General features: G+C 45.9%; 1 protein-coding gene across 2 annotated transcripts in view; it reads right to left on the bottom strand.

Annotated features, from left to right (window-relative positions):
- The window catches only part of LOC135914462 (ATP-binding cassette sub-family C member 2-like), a 62,939-nt gene extending 46,892 nt beyond the window's left edge, over positions 1-16,047 (bottom strand). The window contains exons 1-2 of one of the 2 annotated variants that reach the window (XM_065447326.2): positions 15,961-16,047; positions 2,618-2,776 (exon numbers count right to left, since the gene is read on the bottom strand). In XM_065447326.2, coding sequence (XP_065303398.2) covers positions 2,618-2,776 — 159 coding nt within the window. In that variant the 5' untranslated portion in view covers positions 15,961-16,047. Of the gene's footprint in view, positions 1-2,617; positions 2,841-15,960 lie in introns of those variants that run through there. The other variant, XM_065447327.2, reaches the window with a different exon arrangement.
- Positions 16,048-17,066: the final 1,019 nt, after the last annotated feature.

The following is a 17,066-nucleotide window of genomic DNA, read 5'->3' as shown; positions in this document are numbered from 1 at the left end:
GACCACACAAGAAGTGCGACCATGCAGTTTAAGAAAAAGTACAGAGACATCTATTGTACCATAGGGCCATGCGTTCAAGTGCGTTTATTGCGTTCTTCTTACAGTGCGCCTATTCAGCTGTTTGACATGCGCTCTCTAGCAACACGTAAAAACAGTGCAATAAACTTAAACGCATGACTCGACAGTGTGATGAATGTGGCCGTCGGACAGTACAGTACGCAGTGCTTGCCGCTCTTTATTTCCTACCACACGTAAGTGGCCAAAACGGTTTTCTCCCCGTCTGGCAAACTGCCGCAGTAAAAAAAAAATATAGAATAAAAAATCTCTATGTTGCTGGTACCGAATCCCAGTACAGCAAGCGATCTCAGGCTCTACCGCAGCGTTATAGGAAATGGGCAACTTCAAATCATTTCTGCACCCTCAATATTACTCATTGACTACAAATTGCCATGTGGCGCATACCTCTAGTTGATTTCGCCTTTTGTGAGGGCAAATTTTTGCGCACTTTACGTATTCTATACTGTAACCTTTAATCTATGGCATATTGAACCCCTGCAGCGCTTTTAAACGTGTTTCGCTAGAAAAGCATGCCCTCAGCAGCGCTTGCACTGATCGCTACCGATGTGGACTACTGTAGGTAGATTTTCGGTCATGTATGCACAGGCTCCCACCTACAGCATTCACTACTTTAAGTAGACAAAGCAGCCTCAAGCATTAAGTATGCGTTGACACGGCCACTTATTCTTTGAAACACACGCAATCATCGCGCCTGTTCGCGAACGAAACCTGCAAAGCAACTTTACAGAGCGGTCAGCAAAGCCAATAATAATAATATTTGGGGTCTTACGTGCCAAAACCACTTTCTGATTATGAGGCACGCCGTAGTGGGGGACTCCGGAAATTTTGACCACCTGGGGTTCTTTAACGTGCACCTAAATCTAAGTACACGGGTGTTTTCGCATTTCGCCCCCATCGAAATGCGGCCGCCATGGCCGGGATTCGATCCCGCGACCTCGTGCTCAGCAGCCTAACACCATAGCCACTGAGCAACGACGGCGGGTAGCAAAACCAAGTGTTCGGTGAACAGTTGCAATAAGATCTTATTAATGCAAGATCTTATTAGTTGCAGTTAGTTACATCGGGATGGTTAACATTTCGGTTAATTTTGACATCGAAGTTCCGGCTTCAACATGTGGGTAATTAAGTAAATATAAGAACAACAGCTGCAACGCAGGCACATTTCCGCCAATCACACAAGCGGATCGGTAGCGAAACGCAAATGCCTCGTTGGTTCATTTGCGAGAAGCACGCGTTGTCTCAGTGTCGCACCAAGAGGTAGCGAATGTAACGCGTGTTTTTCTTTTTTTTTTCTGTGCAAACGCGCATGAGTGCTGTGGACGCAGATGCGGTGGTTGCTGCAGTAGTGATGAGCGCGACAATATGCGGATGCTGCGCCTCACTCAGGCGCACTGCACCGCACGACACACGCAGAAGGATCCTTTACATGAGAGAAGCTCGTATTTAGCGTATGTCATGTTGACCGCCATTGAAAAACGAAGACAGAGAAATAAAAACACTAAACGAGTGGACTTGGCGATGCGTCTTGCGCATGTCTTATTTCTCTATGTAATTCTACGTGTCCACGTGAATAAATCCCAAGTTATCGCCCGTGTCGTCGTTTTGTGTTTTAAAGCGAAGCTGTATATGCCTAGCCGATTCGTCCGTCCATCTGTCGCCTGTACGACGAAAACTCCTCCGGCGCTAACCCATGCGCATGCGCGAAAAAGGAAGAAAGAAAGAGAGGAGCGCGATTGGCTACGCCAGTAATGACGTCGTTGTTCTCCGTGGCTGCCGAGAGCGCGCGCAGCAGTTTCTCCCTGGCTCTGAAATGGGTAGGTCATGCGTCATACGTACTCCTAAGGAGCAGGCAGCTTTCGATCAGCAAGGCCGCGAGCAGAACCAGGAACGAGCTTGTCTACGCATTGCCGATGCTGCAGCGCTCACACAAGAACAGGATCGTGCAGCCTAGCGCAAGCAGCAACTGCGTACCGAGGATCCCGCAGCCTATCACGCCATCGTTTAATGAACCGACGGGATTAACCCAGTGACGAACACAGGGGCCGCACGTTGCAGCTTCGCTGGTTAATCATCTGTACGGAGTGCATGGGCGGTGATTTTTTTTCTTTCTCTCTCATTGTCTTTCATTAGCGCTCAATATGACACGCAGTAAACACTAACTAGACCAAAGTCCTTCCGAAGTCTATTTAGCGGTTCCACACGCTTACATGTTTGACGTGTCTTAGAGTTAAGCCTGTCGAAGGCAACGAGATCTGTCTAACGCAAACGTAAAAAGAAAATTGAAGGTGTACATCGGACAGAGCTTTGGCCACAACCTTATAAAAAATTATTGAGGGCATTCAGTGGTTCTCCAGTATTTGTAGCGAGGTTCAGAGTTCCAGAGCCTTCATTTAACGCGAAAGAAAATTGAGATTAAAAAATCAGCATTTCAGTACTTCTTGAAACCGCGTGTAGTGAGTGTGGTGTTCGCAGGTAGCATAGCCCGGGCCCATTTAAAAAAAGGGTGCATACAGTGTCGAAGCCAGGACAGCGGACTTACCACTTCAGCGGCATTGAGGAGTGTCCAGTACGGACCACTTCGTACTTCGGGAAAGTTGTTGGGCGACGTCTGGGGCCCGGCGAAGAGCACCAGTATGACCAGCGGCGAGCATTTGAGCAGGAACGACGCAGCTTCGGCCGGCCGGAGTGCATCCGCCATCTGCGCACCGCGTCCGTCGGAACCACGAATGCGGGAATCAACACACCGAACACTTGCGGCGAGAGCTCGGCCAACGTACTGTACACATCCTGATGCGATCGTTCGTTCCTCACGACGCGAACATCAGAGCAAAAAAAAAACAACAAAGAAAGAAAGCAGGTTACAGGAGGCGCGCTTGATAGTGCGTCGTCCTAGTTTCACCGAGCTCTGCGTACGACAGCGAAAACAACTGGGACTCGCTGCGTGCGCGTCATGCAAACACCGCAACAAATGGATCAAATGTGCACGCAGTGTTGGTGTTCGCACGCACACACAAATAAATTGTGAGAGTAAATACCGAACATTACGTGCGCGAATGACGTGAGTAATCTGTCATACCCGGAGTCCGTGCTAATTCGGCCTTGTGCGCAGTGTCTCTTCTTCGACTGAACGCTATACTTATTTGTGCCACCTATAGGACCATTTACCAATCCGTCTGTGACACCTGTGGCGCGTTAAACGATTGAGCATATCCTACTTGAAATCCCAGCTTAGCGAGATCAAAGATCATTTTATGAAAGCCAAATGCACGAAATTGGTCAGGCACCACTAACACTAAGGAGTACTTTTCGACTCGTGCCTCGTCCTTCTAGACAACGTGCGGCTTTAAGCTTGTTGCTTGTTCATCATGTTTATGATGTTGGCTTGCTTGGAAAGCTCTTATAAATGCTTTAGAAAGATTGAAACGATCTAACTATCCCAGTATTTTTCTCCTTTCACTTCCACCTTCTCGCTCTCCACCACCCTCTCCATTTTCCACACCACCTTCTCGCTTAATCCCCTCATCCACTTCCATATGGAAAGCAGCGTATATGCAAATGTGCGCACCGCGGAAGAAATTTCTCCTAGTTCATAAAAGATAATTTTCTCTACCTGCGTCTTACTAAGGTTGTGTTCCCGAAACATCAAGCTCAAAGTATTTTCATTGTTCTAGTGTTAGGTGTTCGTTTAGCTGCTTCTTTTCTTTGATAAGGTTGAGTATGGGTTATTTGGCAACGCATTCTTGTAGTCGAAACCGCACCTACAAAGCATGATAAATTCATAAACCTCCGGTGACACCTTGTGCTTTATTTGGCACATTGATTTCAATCCGTCTCAAAATTAGCTAGGAAGCACATTGGTAACATGTTCACCCCGTATATGATATAAGATGCACTCCTAAATTGCATGAAAGTGGTTTACTCATATTCTTGCCACTAGCGTTCGAGGAATTTGACATTACTTTGACATAGGCCATTGTGGCCGTTACAGACAACGAAATGCAAACACGACGTGCGTTCGAATACCGTAAAATGACTCGAAAATCTAGGACGCAACGTCAAACGATAATAAACCACACGATGCCTCTTTGTTTACGCAATGAAAAATTGTTTTTTGCCTCGCCAAACATGGCGAGATGGTTATTCTGTTTAAGCATATACAGGTCCTGCTTCTGGCGTCTAACAGTGACGCCTTAACAAAACAAAAGAGCACTTCATGGTCGCAGCATACCAGTCGGTAATACGAGCCCACTTCAAAAGCGATTATCTCAATGAGCTCTCTTTTGGTCTCGGGAGCTTAAAAAACGATGTTCCTTACCTGTGTTGAGGAAAAAACGCGGCCCTTTCACATTACAAATACAGCGCGTCGTGTGACATTGTACGCTTGTTTAAAGTGGCACTCGAACCTAGAGCGTCGTGTCGGGCTCTGGACAACTGCTGCGCATCGTTAAAATATAGATGCTTTCCGGTGACGCACCTGAATCCCGTGTTTTCGGAAACTGGAATGGTCGATTAGGAAAGCAAATTTTCAGAATGCAACGCGAGGTGGCATGCACCGGTGTTAGTGAACTCTATCCCCTCGCTTCCTCGCTCCACTCGATTGTATTCACGTTTGCGCCGTACAATGTAACGCCAAGAAAAGAGGATGCTCATCTTCCATGTGTAAGGGACGTTAATCGCGATACACATCTGCATAGTGAACGTACTTAGTGTCTGGCTCCAACGAAAGTGACTCTTATGTAGACGTACTCTGTCATAATATGAAAGGAAACGCTTAAACCACGTGTAAACAGCTATTTGTCTATCCTTGTAAACCCGAACCTCATTCGCTGCTATTTGCTGTATTCGAAGGAATGGGGATTGAACAACACTGTCTGTTCTCGTGCTCGTTTTAAAGAGTGTCTTTCCACTGGGAGAAGGTTACTCAATCACCAATTTGGCCGTCCCTTTATGTGCGATCAATGTTTATTTCTAGCTTTCAGGGTGTCTTTCTCTTTTTTGAACGTTTTATGTTCACCTCCGATGAAGTTGAATCGCTTTGACGGTTATGTTGTAATTTTGGCTGTTGTGTTTCAGCTTTTGGTGCTGTTCTCATAGTTTATCTGCTATATGAGTAGCACATGTTATGAAATGGGTGTTCCCGACGGCGTATTTTGGTGCCAGCATCCTCTGGCATGTCAACGAACACGAAACCATGAAGGTGGAATACAATCTTTTACTCTAACAGACGCGAAGCTTCCTTTACTTACATAGCTAGAAGCAGTAGTGAATATGGCACGCACAGGGCCTCGTAACCCTGCAGCTGCTAGCTTTCAGAATATAGAAAGAGAACGAATTGTACGACTCTTGTCGAGTGAAAAATGTAGATGAAGAGTCTGTGCACCTAGATATTCGACACATATCTCAAGAAATTTAGGGCAAGCTTCCATGTCACTTGTGTCACAACTGACCATACCCATCCTAGCTGAGAGAGTAGCCAAAGGATGGACACATAAACGATGACACATACCCAGCGGCACAAAGAATGTGGTAGACCAAATATAATAAGTATGTATATCTAAAGAAAACGTTGAATGACATTTGCTATTCCATTAATCGGCGTGTGCGTCGAGGGAAACCATAGAGACGACATTGTATGTACACTCTTTAAGCGGCGGCTTATCTAGTTACGCAGAACCCACAAAACTGATAAGTGCCCTGACTAACGCAAGTTTGCCGGTTCAGATTTAATTGCTTTATATATAAATCGCTCCATCCAGTGACACATACTTAGTTAACTATGAAACAGGAACCGCAATATTATAACGTTAAAGATGACACTTAACATTGTGAGCAACTGCATTAAGAAGTGTTTCTTTTAGGGATTCCTGCGTGCCGATATGATCATGCGATATGTTACAGGTAACTTGTGTCAAAGTTTAGAAAAAAAAAAAGAGAAGCAACTGAAATGCGCCTTAGCCGGACCGAAACAAGGTAATGTTGTGCGCCGTCGCTTAGAGCAAGTCAGGCCATTTTCGTATTTCACCTAATTGCATGAATGGATAATATTAATTATCCAACTTCTCAAATAACATGTTCAGAGCAAAAGTGCCGATGAGAAAATTGAACCCACACACACACACGCACAAACACACACACACACACACACACACACACACACACACACACACACACACACACACACACACACACACACACACACACACACACACACACACACACACACACACACACACACACACACGTATATATATGTGTGTAAGCGACAATAGCGCTCATCCGGTCACCTGTCCCTGTTCTTTCATATCGAAACTCAGTTGCGCTAAAACATGAAAAGACTATCATTACATGACGACGCTTGCTGGCCATCGGCACAAGCCGCAGGCATCCATGCCAGCAGAATCCACAGCAAGCCGGCATGGCGACCACCGCTGTTTTCGGCACTCCACAGCCTGCCGGGATACCGACTCGCCGCGCAGGCCACAACCACAGACCCGTAAGCTCATCACCCCTCCAGCGCTACCGCAGATGGCCTACAACCCGCGCAGTTATGCGGACGTGCCTCCGCGACCGACGCAGCCACGGTGGAACTGACTATTGCCGGATTCAGGTAAGGCCGCAATCACAAAGTATTGCAGCGGAGGGCACTGTTGCACTTATTGAGGGCAACAGAATCGGACAAGCGGCTGGAGCCTGAAGAGATGTTTACAGTGCTGCAAGTGCTATTGTCCTGTGTTGTGACGGTATAGGGTGACAGTATTTGACTATGATTGTATGTCTGTGCTCCGTTCTTCCTTTAGCTCTACATTGCTATCACTTTACCTCCCCATCCGCTCTCTCCCCAGCGTAGCGTAGCAAACCGCATCTACCCGTCTGGTTAACCTCCCTGTCTCTCCTCCCCTTTGTCTCCTCCTCATTCTCCATTTATTTTGTCCCATGTAAGGCCCGCTCCCCCAATTCACGATTATGCGCATTTCAGGAAAACAATTTGAGAAGCACGTAAAGTGTAATCTCCTTAGCACGATGCTTAAGTCATATGCAGCCTCGAGTTTGGTACCAAAGGCCTGTGACTCAAGCTGAATTCGTCAATGACAACAGTAGATCGGGGTGAACAGCTACAGCGGGACAAAACACTCCTGACGAAATCATGGCAAAATCATTATAGACCACAGTGAACGCAAATGTCATGGCCTAGAACACATGAACATTCACTGAAATGCCAGTCCGATCTGCGTCAAATAGAAGGCAATGTTCTATTTGAGTGTGAAAATTAAAAATTAAGGGAGACAAACGATCGTAAGCGTCAGGAATTAGAGCGCGATTGCTTTCCTCAGACGATTTACACCAGCGCGAATCTACCTGCGACCATCAAAAATATTAACCATGGCGTAGAAACAACATTGGTTAACCTTTCGTGGGCCACGTCATCTGCTTCCGAAATTAGCCTTCTTTATAAGGGCCTTACATTGTGTCCAGCAAGTGGCAAGTCTAATGAATTTTCATTTTATCAAGATTTGGATAATTTTACCAGAGATCTTCGCTTGCGGGAATGTTTTCACGACAAACCCAGCCGAACACCTTCCCCGGAACACCAGGAAAAAAATTGGTTGCCACCTGATCAGAGGGACATATATTTAGAAATGTATATATCCGCCTTCCAAAAAGAAATCTACTCAAATCTACTTAATCACCGCATATGCAAACCGAATACGTGGGTGATGCCGAAAGAATGCCTGCTGCTGCACTGGGGGAGGGGACCGAACCGTCCACATTACTGTACCTTGTTCTTTTTCTTTTAATTCTCAATTCAGCACATTATTATTATTATTATTATTATTATTATTATTATTATCTTTTTTCCTTTCTTTTTTCTCTATTTATTTTTCTAGCGTATTTCTGGTTTTTCCCTTTTTCTGTTCTGCCACGATCAGTTCCTTGTACTCCACGGACCTAACTCCACCCCCTGCCCTTTTTCTGTTTTGGGGTTATTTCATCATTATATTTTTACTGAGAAAAATTTCCAATTTTTATTTCTACCTCGACGACCAAATCTGGGCGACCCAGCACCCCCGTGAGGCGGCCGTGAGGCATGGCCTCGACGTCCCCTCATGGGAGGCTTAGGCCCGGCCATTAAAAGGTGCTAGTTCTATATTAAATGTTTATTCCCCCTCCTCCTCCTCCTTGTTATTATTCTTTTCCTCATTCTACTAATTTTGCAGCGCCTTTGTCTGATCAAGACACCACAAAATGGCTCATGTGTTTGGCTATTTAAAGCACGCGTCACGAATCCATTTTATTGCGTTTCTCACCCGATGACCCCTTGACACCCATCCTGGATAATGTGTCAAATACCGGAACACTACCAACGTTGACGGGATTGGATTGGATTGGAGCAAACTTTATTTGTCTTTGCAGTTGGGCGCTCGCGCGCCCCGACGAATGCCTATACGTCGTCTACGTGGTTGCCGTTAGTCGGTGCGGGTCTCCGTGCCTTTCGAGCGCCCCGAGGACCTGCTGGACTGCCCAGAGCGGTTGGTCTCGGTCTTAGCTCTTCGCAGCTGCCTCGAGCCGCGGCGGTATCGTTCTTGATCTTGCTTCCCTTGGATTTTTGACGCAGTCCCGCAATATGTACGTGTAATCTTTCGTCTCCTTCAGGCAGACTCTGCATTTATCTGTCGGATATGTCTCGGGGTACATGTGATGCATCAGTCTCGGGCTCGGTAGCGATCCGGTCTGGAGCTGTCTCAGTAGTACCGCCTCCGCTCGACTCAGCCTCGGGTGCGGGGATGGGAGAGGCCTGCGAGCCAGGCGGTAGGCCTTCGTGATTTCGTTGTAGTCCGTCATGCGGTCCTTGTCTCCGAACCGCGTCGGACGGTCTGTCGCCGCGGGGCGCGGTTGGTTAGTGCTCGCGCCGCTGCGTGTGCCGTCTCGTTGCGGTTCTCATTGCGTTCCGACGCGTCGCCCGCGTGCGCCGGGAACCATTTGATTCTTACTTTTCTAATGACTCAGCGAATTCACCACGAATAACCCCGTTAGAAACCAGTAAGTTCTTCAACACTCTGTTTTTTTTTATTTAACGCATTCTACTCAGTTTGATCAGGACGCCACAAAATGTCTTGCGCGTTCGTGTATCATGTAAAAGCACGCGTAATGCGGACCGAGTCAACGACCTGTACACTGCCAATGATGAGAGAGGTGACGAATGCAGCATGAATAACTCCGCTACCAACAAACAATATCTTTGGCCCTGGGACCTCTCTCAGGCCTCTTACTTTCGTTTCTCTAGGAGGTGTTCCCTGGTTGCCCTGCACCCTCCTCTCCGCTTTCCTCCTCGCGTCTTTCATAACACTCTCCCCCCCTCCCCCCCGTCGCTGCTCTCTACGTTCGCTTTCCTCTTTCGCTTAACTTTCGCTGCATTCGTTGCTCGGTTACGCCAACGGTCGCCGCAGGAACGAGCGCCTCGTGAAAGCAGCGCTATAAAACAGGAAATAAAATCGAGTCCCTTTCGTGTGCTACTTCCACAACCTTGTAATTCTGAACTCCATTTTTTGTTTCGCATTCTTGCATCAGTTCGAAACCTGTTGCCATTCCTGCAAAGGGTCATGGCCATTCCTGAAAAGGGCCATGTCAGGTAGTCGTTCATCCTGACTGCGCAAAAGCATTTGTTAAATATAGAAAACCATACGAAAAGCCGCGAGGTGGGGCGCCTACGTCAGTATCCGTCAGCTGCAGACGCAAGTTCGCACACACGTGCTCTCCGCGGTTATTTGGCCTATATTAATGGGCTTGGCCTCCAGGCTTGGCAGACGTTCACACACGTGTCGCTCATTCTTCTGAGGTCGCCAATTGAAAGCAGTCGTAAATTTCCACCCACACAGCTCAGCGTAGGCGAACTCCAGGAAACGTCCTGGAGGTCCGGTGCATAGGTAGCTGAATATATATAGCACACTTACGAAAATTTAATGTTGCGGCCGTGGCACGGCCGAAACATGAAACATTAAAAATGCAATTTTCGTAAGTGTGCTCCTTCGTTTACTCAACTACCTATATATATATATATATATATATATATATATATATATAACCTACGCCTACCTACGCCGGAACCTACGCTGACAAGCTTCGTGGAAATAGACCAGCTGAGGATGATATCATCACTGATCATCTAATGGACGTGAGCGAAGTTGTGGATGCAACTGGTCAAACACTCCCTGAGACTCATCGGCAAGAACAGATTAAGCCGTCATCGACTGACATTAGCCTCAGCCAGATGCCTGCGAGCTAGGACGAGACTAAGACGCCTGACGACGAACCAACTGTGTCATGTGCAGAGTCACCACCAGTTCAAGATCTCCCACCGTCAGTGGACTCTGGATCGATGTGCGAGGCCGCTAAGAAGCGTCCAGCGCCATCTGACAATCCATCGTCCTCGGGAAAGGAGGCTCGCGTTCCCAAAGTGTCAGTGTTGTCAAAACTGCTCCGGGCAACACCTACTCCTGCCGATGTCCCTTGTGTTAACGTGCACCAGGAGGTCCATAGTGCATCACCTCATCAAGAAGGGAGTGGTGCACCTCTGGAGCAGCGTTTAGACGCTGCACCTACATAGATAATCATGCGCGGGCGCCCTTCCCTCCCATTTTGGTACATGGAATGTCCGTGGCTTACGAAGTAAGCGACGGCAAGTACAGCTTCTTCATTTGTTACGCAATATAAAATTAGATATTGCTGCTATCCAAGAAACAAAGATTGAATCCGACGAAAACAGAAGTAGCTCTATCTCCATTCCTATCTGACTATAATGTTTGTGTCAGCCATGCAGCAGGCGTTTCCGCAGGTTGTATGTTATTTGTTAGAAAACATTTACCATGTGATTTGCTGCATTTACTTACAGATAGGAAAGGGCGCCTAATCTGTTGCGATATTGATATCAGTGGTATGAGCTTTAGATTTGTGTGTGTTTATGCTCCGAATAAGTTGCGTGAACGCGAGTGTATCTTCTTATCTCTGTAACATAATTTCTGTACTGATCGTACATTGTTCCTCTTTGGAGACTTTAAATGTGAATGTAACGCGCAAGATCGTACGTCACTAAAGCTGAGACATGATCCAAGTAGTGGTTCCGTTGCAACGCCTGATATGTGATTATCGGCTTGTGGACATTGGGGAAAATAAAAATGCGGGATGTCGATATACGCACTTCCGGAGTACCTCGCATGCAAGGCTTGATCGAATTTACGTTTAACTTAGCGCGCTACCTTTTATTTATGGTTACACTGTACACCCTATATTATTTAATGACCATTGCCTTATCTCAGCCTCGTTTGGCAGCCGTCAGTATCAAAGTCGGCGTATGTGCTGGGAGCTGTGTAAGTTTAATAACCAGTTACTTTCGCATGAGTGTTTCTTAAATCGTGTTACTGAGCTTATAGCTCATGTGTCTTGCCGCAAGGACTTGCCACTCTTTGCTGTATGGGAATTATTCAAACAGGAAGCTAAAATGATAGCTATCAAAGAAACATCAATATTGGCCTTTGAAAAAAAGAATAATTACAAAGCAGTGTATAGACTTCTGAGTTAATTGCATGAGCTTGAATGCCTACATCCGGGTCAATATATTGATCATATCTATAAGGCCAAGGCACAGTTAAAAACTTAGAACGCAAAAATATACAGGGGTGCACTAGTGCGTGCGCAAAAACAGCGTTTCCTGAAAGAACAGCCTTGCAGTAGGGCCCTTGGTGATGAGCGCCGACACGCGCTGTCTAAACAAATACTAGAGATAGAGTATGGTGGAATCATTGTTAACGAGCGTACTCTGATAACTAAAGCATTTTTTGAACATTACCAAAAACTATTTCGTGACCATATGACATTGGATACAGATGCTGCCAAAGAAATTGTATCGTTGCTGCCCCAGTTAAATCAGGATGAGTACGATTATACAAACGAAAACATTGATATCAATGAGGTAACTTCATGCATCGATTCGTTAGCGAAGGGCAAAACGCCCGGCCCGGATGGCCTTACTGCCGAATTTTATCAGTGCTTTCGTTCCGTTTTATCGCCATTATTACTTCAGGTGTATCATAGGGGCTTGGAAGTAGTGTACCTAACCGCCACAATATACGAAGGACACACCGTCCTTATAGCCAAAAGCGATGATGAGACTAAATTGCAAGAAGTTGATGGATATCAGCCTATCTCCTTATGCAATGTGAATTATAAAATTTTAGCTAAGGTATTAAGGTATTAATAAGGTATATTAAGGTATTAATAAGATCTGTGGTCGATGATCATCAAACATGTCGCATCAGGGGCCGCTCCATTCAGACGAACATTCGTGTTGCGAGATCGGTGCTAGAGTGTGTAGCTGAGGGGATTGGACAGGTGGCAATGGTACAGCTAGATCTGGCTAAGGCGTTCGGCAGGGTGAATCACTCATTCCTGTTTACTGTGCTAGAGCATATAAATATCGGATCCCTGCTCCTTAGAGGTGTCAGGATGTGTTATGCTAATGGCTCAACGAGGCTTTCTCTCCGATCCGATTAGGCTTGTATCATCAGTACGACAAGCATGCCCTTTGTCATCGCTTCAGTTCGGCTTGTATTTAAAGCCACTTTGTAGGAGCATTCTTAAATAACAAAATTTCCAAAGGTTTAAGTTACTGACTTATGAGGTTCGGGTTCTTGCGTATGTAGACGACGTGGCCATTTTTGTACCGATAAAAAGAGTGTAAAGACTGCTCTTGCAATTACAGAAGAATTTTGTGCGGCTTCTGGTGCAAGCGCTAACTTTAAAAAAAGTTTAGGTTCTTGGTTTTGATTATGGGCCACAATGCCGTCACATTACGCAGGCATTCAGTGGAAAGAAGATCTGCGTTATTCAGGTGTGCCTCTCTCACAGTATACAAATAGCAACGCTCATTGGGGGGTAGAATTTGGCAAAATTCAACGTAAAGTGAATTGATGGTGAGGGCGGGAGGAGGAGGATACAGTGTTCATTCGTGCTGAAATGTGCAACGTGTTCTTAGCTTCCCGTCTTATGTATGTGCTGCAAGTACTGCACTCCTCACGACTTCGCCTTCAAGCACTGCATCACGTATTTGCAACATTTATTTGGAGTTCGAGTTGTGAATCGATGCGGCGCGACAATCTGTTACTCCCCCTTGAACGTGGTGGTCTAGGATTGTCCACCTCTTCGCCAGGCAATTTGTTTCTCGCCTGTTTTTTTTTCGAGAAAGTGACCATCCGTTTTTGCGTGAAATGTTGCAACTCCATTTAGTTCATTACGTTCCTAATATAGTAGCGTCATCATATGCCAAAGATGTCCCACAGGCTCCTTGGGACTTTTTCAAGGAGGTTGTTATCACATTTCTTTTCTTGAAAGTTAGATTCAGCCTGGAGTACGTGTTCACTGACAGTCGAAAAGGCACTGGTGGCACTGCGGCACTGGTGGACTCTATTTTCCCAGACCCTTTGTATCGTGCACCTTATTTAAAGGGACACTAAAGTGAAATAAATCAGTTTAGACTAAGGAAGCATTGTTTGAGAACCCTGCAGGCAGTCATTTGAGAAAATGGTTTGATTATTAGATTAGAAAATGAAGGTCCAAGTATCAGTATTTGAATTTCGCGCCGAAACCCCAGCGCCGGTACGTCAGCGTGACGTCAGGGATTCCAAAGTATGCTTTCGCATTTGGGCCGCGTTGGCTGAATAAAGGTTCCCGAAACTTGCCATGTTTAATATTTGGTTCTTTCAGAACACGACGTAGTCAATCTGTACCGCTATATATAGTTAGTAGGCCCTAGAAGTAGCCACCAAAATCCAAGACGTCACAGCCCCCAGGTGCGGGAACTTCAGGAGGCGTCGCCACCCGTATTTCGTTCTTGCACTTTTTCTGGCTTACCAAGCGTCTTGTCGTTGCAAGAGTGGTGTTTTTGGTGTTGTAGAACGGTAATTTACTGATGCAGAAGAAATCATTTTTCACTTTAATGTCCCTTTAAGCCGACCTTATCAGGATGTACTTAAGCGCGTCCGAAAAATTTGTGTACCTCCTCGAGTAAAAACATTTTTCTTTAAATTACATTCGGAAACACTCCCTGTTAAAACTTGGTTGAATTCAAGGGGTTGCTTTGAGCCGTGGTCAACAAACTGTCAAATCTGTCCACGTGCCGAAACCATAGCACACTGTTTCATAGAATGTAGGGACGCTGTAATTTTTGGGGACATTCTCCAACGGACGCTTAAAAAGGACATTGACATGACTCCATATTCAATTAGGTTTCTACCGTTTAAGGTTACGGGTGGTCCTCCCTATGACATGTTCATAGTACTTGGTTTATATAGCCTATGGAGAAGTAGACTGTGTGATCACCATGCCCAAAGCCCGCGATCTACAAAACACTTCTTTCGCGAAAGTGCTGCTTATATAAGAAGTATGTACGCAGCGCAGGAACCTCCGTCAGATTGGATGCACTTGTTGGATGCATGTGTGCGTTTGCCTGAGTTTTAAGTGTATAGTTGTGTCCAGTTCTTATTACACCTTCAGTTTTGTTTTCCATGTCAAAAAGAAAAGAGCTGGCGTGGCGTAGTGGTAAACTACCGGCCTTCGGGTCGGTAGGTCTGGGGATCGAATCCTCGTGGAAGCATTCTTTTTTCTTTATTGCACTAAAGCGCTCTCCGTTGCTTTCTCTATTAAAAAAAATATATATATACGGTTGCCAGGCACTGCGTATTTAACGCACTAGAGCTGTTTTTCGCACCAGTACCCAGCGCACTCTTGTGTGGGCTGTTGTGTGAGCACCAGTACCCAGCGCTGGAGGCGCTGGGTACTGGTGCCCACAACAGCCCACACAAGAGTGAGGCGCTCGCGCTCTGTGATTGAATAATTGCGCTCAGCGGGAGATAGAAGTCGGCTGGCATAGGCTATAACGCGGTCATGTCCACGCTGGCGTTGTGCTAACACTGCTCCTATGCCGTGACCACTGGCATCAGTTTGAACTTCCGTTGAGGCAGACGGGTCAAAGTGGGCCAGAACTGGCATCCAGCGCGCGACACTGGGCCCATAATCATGCGTGGCACTGGACACTGGGTACTGGGTTTTGCAATAGGAATACGTGGCAAATACATATTTTAAGAATGAACCATTAAGTCTCTCTAGCTCCTCTCAATGCCTATCGTAAGCCCATCACAGTCCAGTGCATCAAGAGGTCTTCCCGAGGTATCTCTTTGACGCTTGCCTGCGTCACTTTTTGTCATCACTCAAGCTAAGTCTCTGCCACAGCCGGCTGCCCTCACCTCCCGTTTTCGCCGTCATTATCTTTCTCTAGTAGACAACTGCTTACTTGACCTATCAATACATGACTAGCCGTACTCCACCTGACCTGTATCTCAACCAAGGTACCAGATAACCACGCTTGCTCTCTAAACGACACTGCATGCACCGTCCCTCTTAACGTTATACCTATCACGTCCAATGTCTTCGATACTTGACGAAGTTTCTAGATTCATTTAATGTCTTCTCGTTATTTTCCAAATCTCAATCCTGTAGGCTGCTGTAGTGTCAGTAAAATGCCCTAATTTCATACTGTTCAATGATGGCAGTAAGTTGTCACTCATGAGCTGCCAGGGTCTACGAAACGTCCGCATGAACTAAGTGTAATTCTCATGCAGATTTCCTTCTTACGCATAATGCTTGTGAAAATTATTCGTTTAAGTTCATGACGCTGCAAATGTTCACCCGTTAATTATCAGAACGGAGACACAAAATAATCACACTTTCTGTCGGACTTTTGATGATGAAAGATTAGAAAATCTTTTCTGTGGGAGGCTGGAACATTTCCTAAGTATTATACAGCAAAAAAAAAAGACATTCCAGTCACCATACCTGCAGCTTGCCGGCAGAGAATCAGGCAGAGAATAACGACCGTGACGTCGCAGGACGGAAACTCTTACTCGCCACGTACGCCACCGCGAGACTCGGTTGAATGTGGTAGGAAACGCTGTTCTAAGCAGCTGCTGTTTCTCCTCGCGAGCAGGTTTCCCCAGGTGTTCCTAGCCTATTTCTCGGATTATTTTAACCAGTACATGCCCGCGGCACAAACCAACATAAGATAGCGTGACTAGCATTTATCGCATACCACATTTGTTCTGTTCAGGCAGACATGCTGTAGTACCGTAGAACACACACACACACACACACATATATATATATATATATATATATATATATATATATATATATATATATATATATATATATATATATATATATATATATATATATATATATATATATATATATATATACCTTGGCACTGAGTGACGCTGGCTAACACTACTGGGCTAGATCTAGTAAACATAAACACCCACCCAAGTTAGTGGACGATTTGATAGCCGTCGCCGGACACACAGTGCACAGAGTGCACGCGTAATGCGGAGGCTGTGGGTTCGGCTTCCACCGGAGACACGTTATCTTTTCCTCCACTTTTTTGCAGTGCTTTATTGTTTGCGAGTAACTGTAGTAATGGTAATCTAAAGTAATGGCAGTGTTGGCAGTAACGGTAGTTTTGACAGCCCGCCGCCGCTGGTCGTATCGCCGTTTCGTTTTCCCTTTGCCGCTACTCGTATTCACGCTGCTCCTCGGGAGTCCTATGTTATGGCTCCCCACAGTGGTGTTGCAACAACGATGAAGTCAGTTGCTAGGCTCGTTCTTTTATACATAGGAAAGCTTAGTTACGTCCCTCCCCACGTCACAAGCTGCCGTCGCCATGACAGTTCGCGCAACAGTAACATTTACCGGGAAACGTATGCGCGGAGCACTACGTGCTTCGCATTGTTATCATGAGCGCCTTGTCATCAATTATGCGGCTCGGATTCTTGTTTTGTGTTTGTTCTTTATTGAAGCGAATGCTGTTCTGTATGTCGTACGAGTGATTCTAAAGGATGCGTGCACTTTTCGGTTCACTTTAAAGGATGAGTGCGCGAAGCCTG

Source organism: Dermacentor albipictus, chromosome 6 (assembly GCF_038994185.2).
Source record: "Dermacentor albipictus isolate Rhodes 1998 colony chromosome 6, USDA_Dalb.pri_finalv2, whole genome shotgun sequence".
Taxonomy (NCBI): Eukaryota; Metazoa; Arthropoda; class Arachnida; order Ixodida; family Ixodidae; genus Dermacentor; species Dermacentor albipictus.
This window is presented reverse-complemented; position numbering and strand designations above follow the sequence as displayed.